Consider the following 21,148-nt stretch of genomic DNA (forward strand, 5'->3'; position numbering starts at 1 on the left):
ATTCCTAAACTTCTTCAACAACCTCCAGAATATTTTGCCACCTTCTTGATATTTATTTTCTATATTCTTGCCAAAGTCCTCCCATGACTTTTGTTTAGCTAGTTTTACACACTGTTTAGCTTTCTTACATTTGTCTCTGTATTCTGTAAGAGTAAAAGCTGACTTATTTGCCAGGCACTTTTGATATGCTTTCTTCTTTTCCTTCACTGCCTCTTTAACTTCCTGTGTCCACCAGGGAGTTCTGATTTTTTTTATCTTTGCACACAACCTCACCACATGCCTCTCTGGCAGAATCAATCAATGTTTCCTTCAGAGTTTGCCACTGAATCTCCAAGGTTTGATTCCTGTTCTCAAACTCTTTCATTTTCTTTTCAATAATATTTCTGTATTTTAGTCTACAGTTTACATCTGAGAGCTGCTCAACTTTTATTCGCTTTAAAACTTTCTTACATGTTATTCTTTTCAATATGAAATTCAATTTTATCCTGCTCAAGACTAAATAGTGATCACTTCCAATTTCAAATCCTCTGTACACTCTGGTGTCCTGCACCAGGGAGAAAACATCACTATCAACAATAACATAGTCAATGAGACTTTTCTTATTCCTAGCCTCTTCTCTCCATGTGAATTTGTGCACATTTTTATGTTGGAACATGGTGTTAGTAATAACCAGTCCATGTCCTGAGCAGAAATCCAACAGATATTTGCCATTATTATTAGCTTTGCTCTTTTCTCCAAATTTTCCCAAAATATTTTTGTATGTCTCACAATCATTTCCTACTCTACTATTTAGATCCCCAACAAGGACCAACTTTTCTTTTTTCATTGTGTCAGTTGCTTTTTCTAAAGCCTCAAAAAATTCCTCCACTTCTACCTTAGTAGAACCTTCTGTGGGACCATAGGCACAAATAAGTCTCATTGTCCAGTTCCCCATTCTCATATTTGCCCACATTACTCTACTTGAGACTGACTGCCATTCAAGAAGATTAGCCTCGTATTTTGTGTTGAATACTATGGCTACTCCTTCTTTTCCTTGATTGTTATTGCCTGAATATAACATTTTGTATTTATTGCTCAGAAAGATCTCACCAGTTTTGGTCTTTTTTGTTTCAGTCACCCCTATTATGTCGATCTGGTACTTATCTAATTCCTCAGCTAGCTCCATTTCTTTGCCATTCAGGCTTCTTACGTTGATAGTACCGATCTTTAACTCTGGTGATGTTGAGTTGGGGTTTGTTTTCAGATTTGTTCCAGTAGCTGACTTTTCGCTGTTCGCCCTGGTTCCCTGGCGAAAACAACGGGGGCCTTGTTTAACCGGGCGATGCCCCAGCCGGCATGAAATTTTGTCATGTTGTACCATCATTTTTTATTTTGGTTTAACTAAGAATACAATTTGGTCGGCTAAATCCCAAATTGCCAGCCCATCCTCGTTCGTTCAGTATCAAAGTAGATACCCAACAGGGTGCACCACGAGAAGGTGAGGATTGGACATTAGGTCAGAAGCCCTGGTCGGTTCTCCGCATTCCTTTAAAGGCTATGTGGAGGTCTCCTCTCAGTTATACAGCTTTGACCCTTAAGCACCCCGGTTATATTTATATTGGTTATATTTAACTAGGTAAATTACAGTAAATGAAACAGAACACATAGGTTTCATGACAGTTTAATCATGTATGAAACAGTGCAGCAGATGATCCCCCCCTGGTGTGTGTGTGCACGTATGTGCCCTTGGGCCTGTTTTGCAGTAGGAGAAAGTCAAGTTTCCTAGAGAAAGTTCCTGCTGCACCTTAATGTGGATTGGGAGTAAGCATTCTTTGATTTCAAGACCTGCGTTTGAGTCCCCTCAGTTATCTCACTTGCAACTATACAGTCATCCCTCAACTTACGTCTGTTCAAGTTATGTCCTCTCGAAGATACGTCCGTGATCCTATAAGGGAATAAATAACATTTTCAGCTATACTTTTAAACAAGACCCAAGCGAGCATAAGGTAAAACATGTGCTTTCAGCTGCAACCTCTCGCGACAGTCAGCACATGTCTTTAACATTCATCTGTTGATTTTGTGTTTGAGAAATGGGTTATTTGTGTATTTATCATTTAATGTTTCGCAATGTTTTGTGCAATGTGGTCCCTACATGCACAATCAAAAAAACCTAGTGAAGAATCACAGAAAAAGAGGCGAGCAATTGATCTTGAAATGAAGTTGCAAGTTATAAAGCAACATGAAACTAGTAAGCCCATCAATATGATCGCACATGACTTCAGATGGTCTCATTCTACAGTGATGACCATTTTGAAAAATAAGGATAAAATCGTAGAGGCTGTGAAAGGATCTGCTTCCATTAAATCGACGATAGTGACGAAGCAACAACAATGTCCTATCACTGATATGGAAAAGCTACTTGCATCATGGATAGAGGACCTCAACCAAACTTGCATACCCCTTAGCACTTGACTAACTGCTAAGCACTAAGTCTCTTCAACATGTTGAAGGAGAAAGTAGAACCCGATTATGACTACGAATTCAATGCTTCTTCCAGTTGGTTCATGAGATTCAAGCAGCGTTTTGTGCTGCATAATGTGAAAATGTATGGGAATCTTCAAGTGCTGAGAAGGCTGCCAAGGAGTTTGTGGAAAAATTGGATAAAATTATTACAGAGGAAACTTATTTGCCACAGCAAATATTTAATATGGATGAGACATCCTTGTTTCGGAAAAAAATGCCTGGGTGGACATTCATCCACAAAAAGCTAAAATGTATAACTAGTTTCAAAGCTTTTAATGCCCGTATTATGATTCTGTTACGGGTAATGTGGCTGGATATAAACTGAACCATTTGTGACATGGTGCAGTGAGAATCCACGAATTTTCAAAAACATTAGGAAGCATACTCCCAGTTCATTATCGGAGCAATAAGAAGTCATGGATGACTCAAAAATTGTTTGGGGATGCTTTAATCAACTGTTATGTGAGCAAAATAAAAAGCTATTGTGTAAAAGAAAATGTGGAATTTAAAATTTTATTAATTCTAGATAATGCTCCAAGTTATATGTCTTATTACAGTGATCTTCACCAAGTTCAAGGTCATGTTTCTCCCTCCAAATGCTACTTTATTGATCCAACCAGTGGATTAAGGAGTTCTTCTTGCAGCGTTTAAGGCTTATTATCTATAGAGAACTTTTTCACAAGCCATTTCTGCTATTGAAGGAAATGACCAGACTCTCATGCAGTTCTGGAAAACATTCAATATTTATCATGCTATTAAAAATATTGCTAGCTTGGGACGAAGCGACTTCTTATTGTATGAGTGGCATATGGAAAAAGATATTAAAAAGGGTTGTGCATGATTCTGGAAGTTTGTAATAGTGGGCCTAGCAAACAATCTGAATCTTGAAGTGAATGATGATGACATAATTCAACTCACAGAAAGTTCCCCTGAAGAATTGGTCAAACTGGAGGAACAGTTGTTGCAGAAAAGGAAAAAATGAAGAGGGGAAAAGAGAAACAGGAAGAGGTAGTTAAACAATGTACAGTGAAGGGTCTTGCAGAAATGTTCTTTGCAGTTAGCGATGTTCTCAAAATGGCTGAAGACATGGACCCCAATGTTGAACGCTACTTAATAATAGAAACGAAAGTACATGATGCGTTTGCTTGCTATGAACAAATTTATGTTGAAAAGAAGAAGAGGATTAAGCAAAGCACATTGGACATTTTCATCAAAAAAAAAACAAAGGTTACACCAGAAGAGCCACAGCCTGATCGTTCACACATGGGAGGTAATGAAGATGTGATTGTGGAGGAAGATTTCGGTGATTATTCTCCCGTTTTATAGTGGCAGTAACACACAGTACAGTTTTATAATAAGGTTTAAAAATTAAAATGACTGTATACTTATTACGGTTAAGTCCCTAACCCATATAACTCTGTTGATTTAATGTATCGACTTACGTCCTGCTGGGTGGAATGGAACCCAAACATAAGTCGAGGGATGACTGTATTATGTCTGTTTTGAGGACCTATGTTTGAGTTCCTTCTAGATGGAATTCAAACACAGGTCCTCAAATCTGTTAGTCATGGAGCAAATTGAGGTGTTTATTTTGCAATTTCTTAACTTCATTTAAAGTTTTCATTTTGAATTCAAGTACTGATAATCAGGAAATTGAGTGCTTAAAAAAAATCACCTGCAAAATAGAAGAAACTGAATACTACTATACTTGTAATGCAGGTGAAATCTTTTTTTTAAATAAAGTTTTTTTTCAGATAATTCATGCAATAAGAAACAGATACAAGCAGCAAACAAATAAATTAAATATTGTATCGTTAGTTGTTAAAGAATGATTTAAGGCCTATCAGAAAGCTTGACTGATATTTTTTACAAATTGAAGCCTCTTAGTATTATTATTACATGACACTTCCCAAAAACTTACCATCTATACTACTTAATTCTCCAATCCTCCTACACATAGTGCTATCTATTGACTATTAATAACATTTTTTTTTTTTTTGCTTGTGTTCTCTGGCTGAAAAAGCCCACATAAAGATTCCTCTTATCACAACAAGAATTGAACTTAGGTCTTTTCCAGTCAAAGGGTGAAATATCCCATCATTCTTTCAATTGTGCTTCAGAGGTATTTACTTTACTTAGGTAAAGAATCTTGTAATAAACTTTCAGAATAATGTTTTGTGATATGGGAAATGTTATCAGCCATGGCTGGATTTGATCATTGTCTGTCCATAAAAAATGTCAATTTTTGAATGAGAATTTATTTTTTGAGAGGTAGGAGCTGTAGGAAGTGAAGTCCATGTGGAGTATTGCAAACATATAACTCATTGTTTGTGCAGATTCATTGATCACAGAAGTAATTACTGTGGTAGTTGCCTGATGCTGACAGTGCATTTTTTTCTATTATGGCACATTTCTTAGACATCCCATTATACTTTTATATTATATTCAGCATAATATTTTATATTATATTCATTTATCCAGGAATTTGTAATGGACAGTCATTTTTGAATCAGAAAATAATTTTATCTTGAACTTATCCTAGGACCTGTCAACCAAGATATTTTCAGACTCAAGAAAGAGGTAATTTCCAGACAGAATTGGTATCTTTTTATGTTTTAATTAATCAAATAAGTCAATGTCTTCACAGTGTTCTCTAAGTATGTATTTTCAGTACTGAATTATCCACTTCACTGAACTTATTCAACCCATGGCATATTTTTATCAGGTTCGTGCTCTTTGGTTAGGTTTTTTGTAGAAAACGAATAATATGATGGATTCCTAAATCATCAGTGAGTGTGCGCTAACATAATTCTTGGATGCTCTGTTATCTGTCAGCATGCAACAGTACCACAAGTTTTGTGAGACTGGCTTGGTTTTCAGATGCAATAGGCCATTTAACCTCTAATATAATTTTTAAAGGTTTTTTTTTTTTTTTACATTCTATAAAATTACTTGACAATGGGCAATAAATTCAGTATTTATCATTCAGGAATTTCCAACTTTATTACAAATACAAAATTTTACTTTCACTTTTTTTTTTTCTTTTTTTTTTTTTCCACACAATTTAAATCTGCCATTTTTGAATGCTGTATAATATGTATCTGATTTGTCAAATTTTCTTAAGTTTTGCCAGATGTTGAGTAAATTATATATATTTTCCAGTCAAAGGGTGAAATATCCCATTCCTTCCAAATTAATCTGTATGCATCTGAAGCACAATCAATTGCATCAATCTATTTAGATCTTGGTTTTCCACTGTTTTATACAATATATATATTGTATAAAAACTGAATACTTGCATTTGTTTTCATAAATGTCATTAGTTTTGTGGTTTATCGATAGCAATTATTTTATTAACATTGTGTTCATTTTCACTGAAAACTGGTAAATTAGTGCAAAATGTAATTGAAATATTTTCCTTTTTCTTAATTTTGCATACCAGGATGTATAGAGGTAAGAATTTAGTTCATAAATAATTGCATCAGAAAAGTATAATTATTATCTTTGTCTTTTAATAGTCCAAATATCATAGGATATGATAGAAGATAAATTCTTATAAAGGTGGAAAAAAACTGAATAAATATAATAATAAAAAATGAATATCAGAATAGAAGAATTTATGTATGAGTGTGTGCACTCATCTGTGTATGTGTATATTTGAGATATTTCACCGAAATACTAATACGATTAAATTTATGATACACCTATAATCAGATTCTTATTTGACATATCATCATCATAATCAAATTCCTAATATTTATCTGCATGCGGTGTAGAGGGTATTACTAATCATGTAAACAGAGATGTAATCATGCAGTACTGATAATATTACATGATTAAGTTTTTCTTATTACTAGCTTCCTTCCAAATTAATCTGTATGTATTAATCTGAAGCACAATTAATTGCATCAATCTATTTAGATCTTGATCTTCCACTGGCTCTTTTTCCTGGCATCAAACAAACTAATCATGTAAACAGAGATGTAATCATGCAGTACTGATAATATTACATGATTAAGTTTTTCTTATTACTAGCTTCCTTCCAAATTAATCTGTATGTATTAATCTGAAGCACAATTAATTGCATCAATCTATTTAGATCTTGATCTTCCACTGGCTCTTTTTCCTGGCATCAAACACTTATTTTGTTAATTTTAAATTAACTATTTTCATGCATTCTTTGTAACAATGTTAAGTGAAGTTTATTTGTAATGAGCATTAATGTACTATGAGTTATCCTTTAGTTTTCATTTATTAACTGTTAACTGTTGCAAAAAAGGGAAATATTTAAATACGTAACATTGCATGACTGGACTTCTTTATTAATGTGTATATATATTTTTAATTGTATTAAGTACAAATATATTTTTCTTTGTGCCAGTCATGTTAAACAAACTTACCTGCATAAAATTTAAATTAATTAACTTGGTTTTAATTTGGATTCTTTTCTTTAGCTGTATTTTCCCAAGGATCCACAATTGAATGCATTCAGTTGTTTCAGCCACTCTGAGACAATTGAATGCGTACAGAAAAAATGTAACAATGCTGAATGCCGTTTTCACAGGTTTCAAATCTGAATGGTTTGGTAATGAACTTGGATTATTGTGGATCCAAGGGATGTTGAAATGCATGTACAGAAAAGCCAGAAGTATCAGAAATTTTTTATTTAGTCAAGATGACCAAAAATGATTGCAGTGTGACCTGGTTCATAGAAAATTGTATGGTTACAGGGATAGAATGTAGTAGTAGTAATGGATTTTCAGGAAGGTTAAAGAGAGTAGGTTTGGAGAAAGAGTTGGAGGGATATTGCTGATGAAAGCTTAAGAACTTCAACCAACAAAAATAGAAGTTAAGTAGATTTTAAGTCTGAGGAAAGATGGTCCATTTTAGGCCAGCTATTTGGCATAAGAGTGAGGCCAATAGTACAAAATATATTTATGGTTGCTTCTATAGACTAGACCTACTGAAGGATATGGGTGCCATGCATCAACAAATTAGCACAATGAATGCAGGCTGAGCAATTATTTTTTTTTTGGGGGGGGGGGGGCTTCATCTGTGGGGACATAAATTCGAAAGAGGAAAGGATTCAAGGCAAGATGGAGATGGAATTCACACAGACACTAAGGGATAATTACCTGAAACAGCATATCGTGGAGGAGAGGAGAGTTTTGAGAGTGCTGGATCTGGTAATAACATCAAAAAATGTATCCATAACCACGGTGGACCATTGCTTCCAATTGGAGAAAGTGACCAAAATCAGATAGATCATGTGATGATTGATAGACGACATGTGACAGATATCATTAATGTAAGAAGTTTTAGAGGAGTGGATTGTGATACGGATCATTACTTGTTAAGAATTAAATATAAACAAAGGATAAAAATTAATAAAGTAGGTAGGGGAAAGAGAACACCAAGATATGACATCCAAAAATTAAAAGATGGAAAAATCAGACAAAAATATATTGAAAGATTGAGAGAAGAAATAAATGAAGAAAATGAGGATGAATATACAAATAATATGACTATAGATAAAAAATGGGAAGGGATCAAGAATAAAATTATTAAAGTGGCTGAAGAAGTCCTGGGATTCAGAAACAATGATAAAAGAAATAAATTTTATGATTTGGAATGTAGAAAATGTATTGAAGACAGAAATAGCTCGTCTAAAGATGCTTGAATGGAAAACTCGAGCAAATGAGAATGAATATAGAGAAAAACGAAAACAAGCCAAAAAGATGTGTAGAAGAATGATATATGCACGTAAACATATATCATTTGGTTAATTAAAAAAAAGATATTTAATTAACCAAATATTTCGGTCTGGAAATAGCAGACCAACCTCAGTGGTATTACAAGAAACAGTTTTAAAAAATACAAGCTAGAATACTAACAATAGATCGTTAACAATAGAACAAGCTGCGTGATGTTATATCACTAAGTACGAAACGGAATATTTTGAAGTAGAGACATGATTGAAAAAAAAAAAATAATTAATGAGTAATCTTGATTAGACTTTCTCACATTTTTGATATAGAGTCATTACAATTCAGGTTGGGACGATGGAGCAAGGCCTCCACGCTTTCCTTGAACAAACCTTCGAACCTATAACGGGATCTATGTAAGAGGCGAGTCCTGGACCAAAAGATGCTGTGGTCAGTTTCAATCCCATGTTGAGCCAATCCAGACTTTTCAGGTTTGTTGTGAAGAATGGAGGATTGATGTTCTTGGATTCTTTTTTCAAGAGAATGTCCAGTCTGTCCAAAATAGGAAAGATCACAGTTGCAAGGAATTTGATAAACTCCAGGAAGAGATAAAGTTGAGCACTTGTCTTTAGGAGAAGGAAAATGAGAAGACAATTTGTTAATAGGTGAATACGTAGCTGTTAAATCATATTTCTTTAAAATTCTTGCGATAGGTTCTGAAATACTGGAGATATAAGGAATAGGCACTCGACATATTGAAACTTTGTTGTTTTGTGGAGGATTATAAGAATTGAGAAGATGTTGAGTACTTTTTTCAGAAAAGCCATTGAGTTTCATGTGTTGTTGGATAGTAGAAAGTTCTTTTTGTAGATAATCAAAAGTAGAACAATTAGTTTTGGCTCTTCTGATGATGCATTTTATAATTCCTGTTTTTTTGACAGGCTGATTCTTTAAGAATATAACGACCTGTGATCGTTGGTTTCCTGTATACTGTAGTTGTAGGAATATTTGAAGGTGACCGGGCGAGGAGAACATCTAAGAAAGATAACGTTGTTTTCTTCTGTTTCCATAGTAAACTTTGCACGATGATGCAAGGAATTAATACTGTTTAAAAAAGAAGGTAAAGAGTTTTTGCTGTGACAAACGCTCAACTTTATCTCTTCCTGGAATTTATCAAATTCCTTGCAACTGTGATCTCTCCTATTTTGGACAGACTTGACGTTCTCTTGAAAAAAGAACCCAAGAACATCAATCCTCCACTCTTCACAACAAACCTGAAAAGTCTGGATTGGCTCAACATGGGATTGAAACTGACCACAGCATATTTTGGTCCAGGACTCGCCTCTTACATAGATCCCATTATAGGTTCGAACGTTTGTTCAAGGAAAGCGTGGAGGCCTTGCTCCATCGTCCCAACCTGAATCATAATGACTGTATATCTATATCAAAAATCTGGGAAAGTCTAGTCAAGATTACTCATTAATTTTTTTTTTTCCTCAATCATGTCTCTACTTGAAAATATTCTGTTTCATACTTAGTGATATAACATCATGTGGCTTGTTCTATTTTTAACGATCTATTGTTAGTATTCTAGCTTGTATTTTTTTAAACTGTCTCTTGTAATACCACTGAGGATGGTCTGCTATTTCCAGACCGAAATATTTGGTTAATTAAATATCTTTCTTGTGTTTATGTGCATATATCATTCAGTTCAGTCTTATGTCACAAGTATCCTTAAAACAGCAAATGTGTAGAAGAAAGAAACGTGAATAGGAAAAGGCAAGGCTAAATGAAATTGAGATTTTGAAGAATACAGGACAAATTAAGAAAATGTATAATAAGATAACGGAAATTTAAGGCGGATTTCAAGTCAGAACAACTTTCTGCAGAGACCATGAGGGAAACTTGCTCAGTTGAAAGGAGGACATTTTGAGAAGGTGCGCAGAATATTTTGAAGATCTCCTTCAGGACAAAACAAGCTTGGAAAATAACGTTCTAGAAGAAGATGAATTTAACGAACCCCTGGCAAGTATGGGAAAAGCTGAGACAGAGGAAGCACCAGAATTAAACGAGGTGGAATTAGCCCTCAAGAGAATGAAAAATAATAAAGCACCTGGTGAAGATGGAATACCAGTTGAGCTATTAAAATACGGTGGGCAATCACTATTAATCAAAATACATAAGTGCTTGTCAGAGGTATGGGTAACTGAATCTATGCCTACTGAATGGTACACTGCTATTATCATTCCTATACATAAGAAAAATGACAAGTCTCTGTGCCAAAATTATAGAGGAATATCACTGTTAGCAGTAATTTACAAAATATTTGCAAGAGTACTGGCAACTAGATTGGAACCCTTTATAGAAAAAACGCTGGGCGACTGCCAATATGGCTTTAGGTATGATAGATCACCAACAGACCAGATTTTTACAGTACAAACTATAATGGAAAAATGCTACGAGTTCAATATCAATCTGTACCATTTGTTTGTGGACTTTAAACAAGCCTATGATAACATCAATAGATATAAGCTATTTAAAGTCATGAAGGAATTCTAAATACCACCTAAACTGATAAGATTAGTTAAAATGACACTCAGAAATACCATGGGTAGATTGCAAATACAGGGCGAACTCAACCTGAGTTCAGGATTACCAAAGGATTATGACAAGGAGATCAACTATCAACAGTGCTTTTCAACCTGTGCCTTGAAAGGGTAATACGAAATATAATTATAAACAGAGGTGGAACTATTATGAATAGAAGTCTACAGCTTTTGGCTTTTGCGGATGATGTGGACTGTATTGCAAGGACTGAGAGAAACCTCAGAGAAGATTATAGACAAATGAGAGAGGAGGCAAGGAAAATGGGACTACAAACAAACGAAACTAAAACAAAATACTTAATTGTTGCCAGAGATAAACAAAAATTGGGAAACAGCCAAAGTTTCACAGTAGATGAAGAAACCTTTGAACGAGTCCAGCAGTTCAAACATTTGGTTTCAGTAATAATAGAAAGTAATGATATGTCAGTTGAAATTACTTATAGAAGAGCTGCTGCAAATAGAACTTATTATAGTATTCAGCCACTATTAAAATCTAATTTGATTTCGATAAAAAGTAAAATCCAGCTATGTAAAGTACTCCTCAAACCTGTGCTTTTGTACGGCTGTGAAACATGGACAATGATCCAGAGAGATCAAAATCAATTGCAAATATTGGAACGAAAGGTATTAAGAAAGATCTTTGGCCCAATTAATGAGAATGGACTTTGGAGAGTGAGGAATAACAAAGAAATAATGGAGAAATTCAATGAAGCGGATATTATTACTGAAATAAAGGTGAGAAGACTGAGATGGCTAGGACATGTTCAGCGAATGGGGGATGATAGAGCCATAAAAAAAGTCTTCATGTCTGGACCAGGTGGATCTAGGCCCAGAGGACGACCAAAAAGGAGATGGCTGGACGATGTGGAGGATGATTTAAAGAAAATGAGAGTAAAGAACTGGAGGAGCAAGGCACAGAATCGTCAAGAAGGGAGGGCTATCCTGAGACAGGCCGGGTCCTAAATGGATTGTAATGCCAAGGAGTAGTAGTAGTAATCTTGTTTTGGGAGTTTGCCAAACTTGGAATTCTCCATCAAGAAAAGGTTTATGTTGAACTTCAAAGCTGGTAATTATGACAGACTTAGCTGTTTTAAGGATACTTGTGACATAAGACTGAATGATAAATGCACGTAAACACAAGAAAGATATTTAATTAACCAAATATTTCGGTCTGGAAATAGCAGACCATCTTCTTGTAATACCACTGAAGATGGTCTGCTATTTCCAGACCGAAATATTTGGTTAATTAAATATCTTTCTTGTGTTACGTGCATTTATCATTATGGCAGACTTAGGAAGCAGATTGGAGCAGTGCTATGGCTTTAAGAAGCTACATGGACAGAATGTCAGCAAACCAAATATTTCGGTCTGGAAATAGCAGACCATCTTCTTGTAATACCACTGAAGATGGTCTGCTATTTCCAGACCGAAATATTTGGTTAATTAAATATCTTTCTTGTGTTACGTGCATTTATCATTATGGCAGACTTAGGAAGCAGATTGGAGCAGTGCTATGGCTTTAAGAAGCTACATGGACAGAATGTCAGCAGTGCATGGAAAGTGGTAAGGTATTGTGCAAGTGAAGCAGTATTAGAATGCATACCCATGGTCAGTTGGATAAATCAAAGTGGGGGTTAAATAGATGAGTAATGATATAAAGCAGAAGCTGCAAAAAAAGAAAACACTATGAAGTAAATATAAACAAAAAAGGTGATCAGCATGCTCATGAGCAACACAAAGCACAGGTAAGAAGGGTAACTAGTATGCAAAAAGAAGGGTAACTTTGCAAAAGCATTTTACAGAATACTACATGGAAAACTGTTACATAAGATGGAGCTGTTGGCATGGATAAGGGGTGACTAATAAAAAGACATCAGAGTACTCTATAGCGGAGTGACTCAAGACTGTACTTGTGCCACTACTCTTTAATTTGATATAAGGAATGATTTAATGATGAGGATTTTCAGTTGTTTGCTGGTAATGCACAACTGGGGACAGTGGTTGAATGAAGGTGATGTAGATATCCTACAGGATGATTTAAATAAGTTGGCATTGTGAGTGAAGGATAATTGCTGTCGATTTAAAGTTTCTAAATATAAATTTATGCACTTCTGGATGAAAAGACATACTGTGTATCACACTGATGGTATTAGATTGCAGTAAATTGTATTGCAGTAGATTGCACAAATATGTATTTATATATTCTGATGTCATGTGTCTTTATAAATAATTAAATGCAGTAAATTGATGCAGCTAGAGATTTTGGGAGTAATGGCAGATAGACAATTGAAGTTCATAGGACATATTGCAAGAGTTGGTCAAAATAGCTCAAAGGATTACTTGGATATTGAAAAACACTAACAATTAAAGATAGGAAGGTTATTATCCTTCTGTACATGACTATGATTTGACTGCATCTCGACTACTGTGCATACATTTGGTCACCTTTGTTTCTTGGGGAATCAGGTGGCAGAAAGGATCTAGAGACAAGTGACCACACTAGTAATAGCTCTGTTGAATGTTCTTCCCTAGGATTTGAATGTGTAGATAGATTAAAGCATGTGGGTTGCAAAGTTTTGTTGATAGGCATAGTAGAAAGTTGTAAATTACTAAAGAGGTTCTACAAGATTGACATGAAAGAAATATTTCATGTTGATACGTTACAAATAGAGAACTAGGAATCATCCCTGGAAGCTGTTTAAAAGTGTGGTTAGTAAGGTTGTGTAGACTAGATTTTTTCTTGGAGAATGGTGTATGAGTACAATGAATTGCTGGAAGTAGTTGTGAATATCCAGACAGTGAATGAGTTTAAGGAGAGGTATGATAGTTCTCAAGTGTATAAAGGTTAGTGTGGGTCTCCCGTGATGAGTCCTCTGACTATGGAGATATCCATATAATCATCATCATCATGCATATCAAGGATTTATATCTAGAGTGGCCTGTTCCGGCATTAGAAGTCATCGTTGAATCTTTTAAGAGGACGTCCTGGTTTTCTTTTTCCTAATGGCTTGTACTTTAAGGCTTGTTTTGGTAGTCTTTCTATTTTCATTCTTTGAACATGTTCCATCCATTTATGTTTATATTTTTTAATTTTTTCTATTACTGATTCTTGGTTTAATTCTTTCATGATTTCTTTGTTTCTTTTGTGATCAAATAGAGCATACTTTGCAGTTTTTCTCATAAACTTCATTTCTATTGTTATTAATCTTTGTTTGTCTTTTTGTTTTATTGTCCAGATTTCACTTCCATATAATAAGACTGGTAGGGCTAATGTATTGTATACTTTTAGTCTGGTTTGTTTTTGACTGTGTATTTAAACCAAATCTACAGTTAATTACACCTGTTATATTGAAATATTTTGCAATTTTTAGGTTTATATCTTTTTCATTTTCATGTGTGATCATACATCCTAGGTAGTTAAATGAATTCACCTGTTCTAAGATCATGTTATCTATTACTATTTTAGTTTTTACTGGATCTTGTCCTTTAAAGGCCATAGTTTTTGATTTTTCTGTTGATATTATCATACCATAATCTTTGGCTATTTCATTTAGATCTAAAATAGCTTTCTGTAAGTTATCTTCAGAATTTGTAATTATTATTTGGTTGCGGGAAAAAGGAGAGTGTTTAAGTTCACAGTAGGAGAAAGTTTAATACCTTGATGGTAATTTTTATTCCATTTTATTATTATTCATTTAGGTAAATATTAAAAAGAGTTGCCGAGAGGGGACATCCCTGTCAGACCCCTTGGTTTATCTCTCTCGTATATGATAGCTCATGATTTAATCTTATTTGTATTTGATTATTTTCATATATACTTATGATAGCTTTTAGGATATTATTTGGTATTTGTCTTTCTTTTAATAAGTTAAATAAAATGCTTCTTTTAACTTTGTCAAATGCTTTTTCAAAGTCAATAAATGTAATATGTGTTTCTAAATTGTATTCTCTTCCTTTCTCTATTATTAATTTTAGGCAAAAGGCTGGGTCTATACATGATCGTCCTTTTCTAAATCCATTCTGTACTTCTAAAATAAAGTTTTTGGAATATTTCATTAGTTTACTATTTAAAATTCTGCTATATATTTTGTAACAGGAATTTAGTATACTTATACCTGTATAGTTTTTAGGATCATCTCTTCTACCTTTTTTAAAGATAGTAACCACAATGTCTTTTTTCCATTCTATCGGGGGGTTACCAGTTGAATATATTTTATTTAAAAATAATAGGAGTCTTTCTTTGAATCTTGTTCCTGCATATTTATATAGTTTGGAACCTAGCTTATCTTCTCCAGGTGATTTTCTGTTTCTTGTTTCTTTCAGACTGATTTCTAATTCTTCTCTAGTTATTTCCTTTTCATTTTCAGTAAATATTTGCCAGTTGTCTTTTTTAAAATATTTATCTGTCCACAATTCTGTGTAGAAATTTAGAAATTTTTCTAATTTCAATTCGGTGTTTAATTTTATGTTTTTTTAGTACCTGCATTTAAGTGTTTCAAAATCTTATGTACATACATATATATATCTATCTATCTTTAATACTTCTCACATATGATATCCCGAAGAGCTACCTTAACATATAATAATAATAATAAATTGGTAATATATTTTAAATTCTACTTTGTGATACACAATAACTGAATTTTGCTCTTTCTTTTTCAGAGTTTACGAGGAGTTCCTTAAACTTAAATTATCTGACTTACGAGTTGTAGCAACACTTGGTGTTGGTGGTTTTGGTCGGGTTGAGCTAGTAAGTATTATCATATAGTGCTTCCGACTGGCATCAAGAGTGTGTGTGTGTGTGTGTGTGTGTGTGTGTGTGTGTGTGTGTGTGTGTGTGTGTGTGTGTGTGTGTGTGTGTGTGTTATATTTGATATACCCTTAACTTTATAAATGTAAATTGTAAAAGAGTAATTTTATATGAGGTGTTTATTTGGTGCTGACCCAGATGTTTTAAATCATTTTGATATATTTTGTCTTGCTTTTGAGGGTATTTTTTACCACTGAGGGTAAAAAATAGTAAAATACTTTACAGGCATTGTGCCTGTCTGTTTGTCTGTCATCTACAATCATGTAGTCTTTTTGTCTGGGAGTTACTGATTAAGTATAAGTGTTGTGTTCAGTTTTGGTTCACACTGGACAGTTTGACCTGTCATAAAAGATTTTTTATTTAAATTTATTATATTTATTTTATGTGAGTCCTATCCTCATCATGCCGTAGACTTATAATACATGTAATACCATGGGTGAGCTTAGTGGGTTAAATAAACTGGTAACTCTGCTCTAGAGACCAACTTTTTCAAGCTGCTTTAGACATTCATTAATAGTGGTGCTAGTCTCGTGCAAGGCAGTGAAATTCATCTACCACCTGAAGACAATCACAAACATCCCTGCACAGTAAGATTTGACCAGACATGCAGTTAGAACTGAAGAAAGTGCAGGAAGCTGGTTTGATGTAAAATTGGGTGTCAGACAATAGTGCGTACTTTCTCTCTCTCTCTCTACCTTTATTTTCATCTATATGAGTCACATTATGAAGAAAATTGCATTAGTTGTCATATCAGAATTGATGCTAATCTCCACTCTTTACTAAATGGAGTTATGCTCTTAAATAAATCTGATAGCAGTCTGCATGATTCCATAACTAAATTGAATAACTGTTGTAAAATGTTTGGTGCTATATAATAAAACTGCATGCAATCATTACTTCAACTAACAAATTGTTCCAGTCATTCACTCACTCATTGCTCTGTGAGAGAAAAATCATACTATCTCACCCATTTCTTAACTGCTCACAAAGTAAGCTTCCACAGATGCCCTCTTGTCTTCTCCCCACCTTCCATATAATGAAAAATTTCATAGTTGATAACCTACAACACCCTTTCAGAATCAATAGTTTATATTCCACTCCCATATCTTCCAGTTTCTGCAACAGCCTTTCATGTGATATCCTATCAAATGCCTTAGCAAAGTATAACAGTATCATAATGCATTCATTCCCTTTATCTGACTCATCATATAGTTCTTACCACCATTCCAGAGATACCGATAGGTTGGTAGTTAGACACATTGGTTTTTGCACCACTTTTGTACAGGTGAACTATCATACATTTTTTCTATTCCTTGTGAGATCTTTCCTGAGTTGAGACTTAAGTTATACAAAATGTGAGAGTCAAGCCATTTTGACTGAACATACCTTTAACACATGTGCTGATATCCCACCAATAATCTTTACTTGATTAAGTAGGGGAATGGAAATCATTCCACTATAGAGAATGACTACGTAAACAGTAATTCAGTAGCATGCAGAATGAACAAATACAAATGATAAAACTGAATAAAATTAAGAATAAACACACTGTAATTTTATGTCATAATTTGTACAATTTTTATAGTGAAATAATTCAAAGAGTAAAATCATTTAACTCTTTGAACCTCATAAGTCATGGTCTGAACTGTAATTTGGTTCCACAGCTTTGAATCCACAGGATCTGTTCTTTCACCTGCTCTTTTTTCTGCATATCAACAGCTTTCTGTAGACAATTGCAAATCCATTCCACAGTTTTGCTGTACCTCATTTTTCTTTCTCATTTACCCTGCTTTTCACTACACAAATCAATAAACTTCTGGAAGATCAACTTCTACAACCCTAAATTATGATCTCCAAACATTCTTCCATACTGATAACCTCATGAATTTTAATGTTAATAAAGCCAATTTCAGCTATTTCCTAATAAAATAAATAATTTTAAAAATACTTTTCTTCTGGTCTTAACATTTGACAAGACTTCTCTTCTTATGCAAACACATATCTCCAATCTTTCTTGATTTTATGACATCTTTCTTGTTATAAGCATATTATAAATATTGCCTCCTCAGCTACCAAGAAATTAGGTTTTCTCTTTCACTCAAAGTGTTACACTCCATCTGAACAGCTGCTAACTGTTTCACGGATCTATCTAATCATTGAATGCTTCTCACATGTGGGTTGATATCCCGAAGAGCTACCTTAACATGTTTGACTGAGTACAGAAGAGAACAGTTACGTTGATTAATGATCTGTTTCTTATGAATTCACTCCTTCTCTTGCTTTCATTTTCTGCTGTCACTTTTCATCAGAGTAATTCCCCTCCCCATCTCTAAATCCATTAAATCACAGGCAGCAGCTAATTAACACTTCTTCATAGTTCAACTGCAAACTAACCAAATGAAATTTTCTTCCTCTTCATTCATTCCTACTACTATTACTACTGCTGTCCTTTGAAAGTCTACCATCTTTTGAATTTCCTAAAGCATAAAATCTGTGGATTGCAGAATCTGTTAACAGGTTTTTCTTTCTCTTCAACTTTATTGAAATTTTACACATGAGAGGTTGTTTAATCTGGTACCAGTGAGGGAACAACCTTTCATGTAGATTTGAATAAAAACAAGAACAAAAAAACGACTTTTACTCTGTGTACTTATTCCTAAAATTATGAAATACTTCTAATATACGTAAGCAAAATGCTATTTCTTAACTTATTTTTTATTGTAATGGTGTTTCAATTTGTTGATTAAGCTGTAGTTAAATTTTTTTCCCAATGGATTTTAAATTAAAATTTTTTTTTTATTGATGTGGTTGCAGTTCTCTTTTAGACATGTAAACTTTAATTTCATAATTCTTAGTTTGTAGTAAATAAATGGTGACTTTTGTTTCTTTTACCCAGTTATTTTTTAATATTGTATTAATATTTTGAACATATTTAAGGTACAAATTGGAAAAGATCCATCAAGATCTTTTGCTTTAAAAGTAATGAAGAAGGCTCAAATTGTGGAAACCAGGCAACAGCAACACATCATGTCAGAGAAAGCAATTATGGAGGAAGCAAACTGTGACTTCATAGTTAAGTATGTGGAACTATTTTTCATCATGTATTATGGGTATAATCTGTGTGTTATAGCTTATGCTACATACAAATATTTACTAAAAGTAACTAATAAAATTTCATTGTGATTGATATACGGCATAAAATAAATGAAGATATGATCATGCAGCAGTGTTAATAAATCGTATTAGTGCATAAAGTGAATTTATTAGCCACTGACTAAATTACCTTGAAATTACACAACTTTGTTCATCACAACCTTAGGCATATTAAAAGTAACATCACTCATCCATAACTGTGTATTTTCAGTTTCCCTTAATGTTGAGCAGCCCTCTGTCATCCATTTCTGTTTTTGATCTTATTCTTGAGGACCAACAAGATTTCAGAGCACCTGCTAAGTTATTCGCTTTTTAATTAGGTTATTAATCACCTTCATAATGGCTCGCAAAACATCAAGAAGTGGTGTTTTGCAAGCAATCGTGGAGAAACCATCATTTCAATATTAAGTTATTAAAATGTATAATTCACTATGTTCAAGTGGTTTTATTCCCAAAGTGAGAAATTCCATTGAAGTGCCACATCTCCAAGATAGGAACAGATAACAGATATCTGTTATGCAATACTATAACTAATCATTGACTGTTCGCAGCACAGTCACTAAAAATTCAGCAGAACATTTAAGCATCATGTTTATATTGAAATCATCTATGATCTTCTTTCACTGCTCTGAGTGACAAAGAGTAAACCAAAGATGAATTTGATGGTGTTCAAAAATCACTTGTAATAATAATGCTGGAAGCAGAATTGAAGGTTGAGTTAGCCAGTCTCATGCACAGTTGATGGTTGTTGTTTTTTTTTTACAAAACTGGCCATGAGTCTCTGACTCCATGGAGGTCAGATGTTAATAATAATAAAAATGGTTGGAGAAGATGTATTGTGGCCATGAAAGTATTAACAGAAGCTGTGTGATACAAAGATGATGTCGTATAATGCACTTATAAAGGTTTTTTTTTAATTAGCTATATAAAAATTGTCTTAAAATATTTGATTTATCCCAATAAATGCCTGTAATTTTATGATGATTCTGAAAGATAAAAAAAAAAACTCAGTGATTAATACAATATATTTTTCTTGAACCAAAGTGGAGAATAAATATTTAATTTAATTTACATTTGAGTTTGGGAGTTAAATGGACATCATGTGTTTAAATTCATCTTTTACTTTTCCAACAAGATATACTAGATATGCATATCTCAAGGTTATATTTTACTGTCAAAGGAAAATTAATAAATAAATGATCTGATGCCTTTATAATTCCCAAAGGGAATGGCCAGAACTCTCTTAGCCTGATTAACATTTGGGAATTTGTGAGCACCAGGTCTCCATTCTTAGCCATCACTGAAAGCTGAGTTTGTGGCTGTTAATGATTTCAGAGTATGGTAACTGCTGCCATCTCATCATCCTAAGCCCTAACACTCATATATTTGTCTGAATAGTGTGAGCTCTACAATTGCATTTTCTGATATGTGGAGTTAAAAACCTTAGTTTCTGGGATGGAGAACCCCATTTGCCTGTGCTAAAGATTGACTAACTTGATAACCAACTTGGTGACTAGAACTGAACTACATCTTTCATCTGAAAGTCTAGCATTATATAAGGTACCAAAAATTTTAAGTATTGTTTATTTGACTTCTTCATTTTTGCATCCTGTATGAACATTCCCTACTTGTCAATTGTGATTAGTATTCAGCAATTTATATCCTGGGTTTTACTAGGTATCTTTTTATTTATTTATTTATTTTTTAAAGTCAGTTTGATGTTGATCACTTGCATAATGTGTTAGGTACTCAAATTTAGCCATCATTTTGTAATTTACTGACCCAATTCTTATCCTTCTGAGATGAGGATATACATTGGAAAGGAGATCCAGAGATGATTGACTGTGGTGATTTCTAATCTTTGATATGTTGAGTATGAAGAAAGATTGAGGAAATACAATTTGCAGAGCTTTATGGATAGGTGGAAAGGGGATATGAGTGAGACATATGAAGTGGTGAAGTGTTACCAGATTAATGTGGAGGAAATTTTAATAAAATCTCTTCCCCATGACATAGAATATGACATAAAATGGACTTTCCATCTTTCCTCTGATAACAATATTATATCAAAAAGCTTAATTTGAAATAACCTAAATTGGACAGTACCTTTAATTGAAACTGAGTATTTAAAGTTTTAAATATATACATCATATCTTCAGCCATTTTTAAATGGTTAACTCTGGCTATGAACCTTTTTTGCTATAGATTTCAGGCTTTTTGAAGTATTGTACATGCCAAATAGGAACAATTCAGCTAAGAAAAGTATTTTTTTGTAAATGTAAAATTAGTCAGTTTCATTACAGCTAATCCATAGTGACCAAAGAAATTGTTCAAATGAATGATTTGCTTTAATGAGTAGTTTCCTTTAGAAT

At 33.6% G+C, this 21,148-nt stretch overlaps 1 protein-coding gene across 1 annotated transcript in view; it reads left to right on the forward strand.

Moving 5' to 3' along the window:
* for (cGMP-dependent protein kinase for) overlaps positions 1-21,148 on the forward strand; it is a 308,955-nt gene that overhangs the window by 230,000 nt on the left and 57,807 nt on the right. Inside the window, exons 10-11 of the mRNA XM_090404405.1 lie at positions 15,476-15,563; positions 18,561-18,700. Coding sequence (XP_090260531.1) covers positions 15,476-15,563; positions 18,561-18,700 — 228 coding nt within the window. The remainder of the gene's footprint in view (positions 1-15,475; positions 15,564-18,560; positions 18,701-21,148) is intronic.

Source organism: Typopeltis vanoorti, chromosome 14, assembly GCF_054136105.1.
Source record: "Typopeltis vanoorti isolate ZY-2024b chromosome 14, IOZ_Tvanoo_1.0, whole genome shotgun sequence".
In the NCBI taxonomy this organism is placed as follows: domain Eukaryota; kingdom Metazoa; phylum Arthropoda; class Arachnida; order Uropygi; family Thelyphonidae; genus Typopeltis; species Typopeltis vanoorti.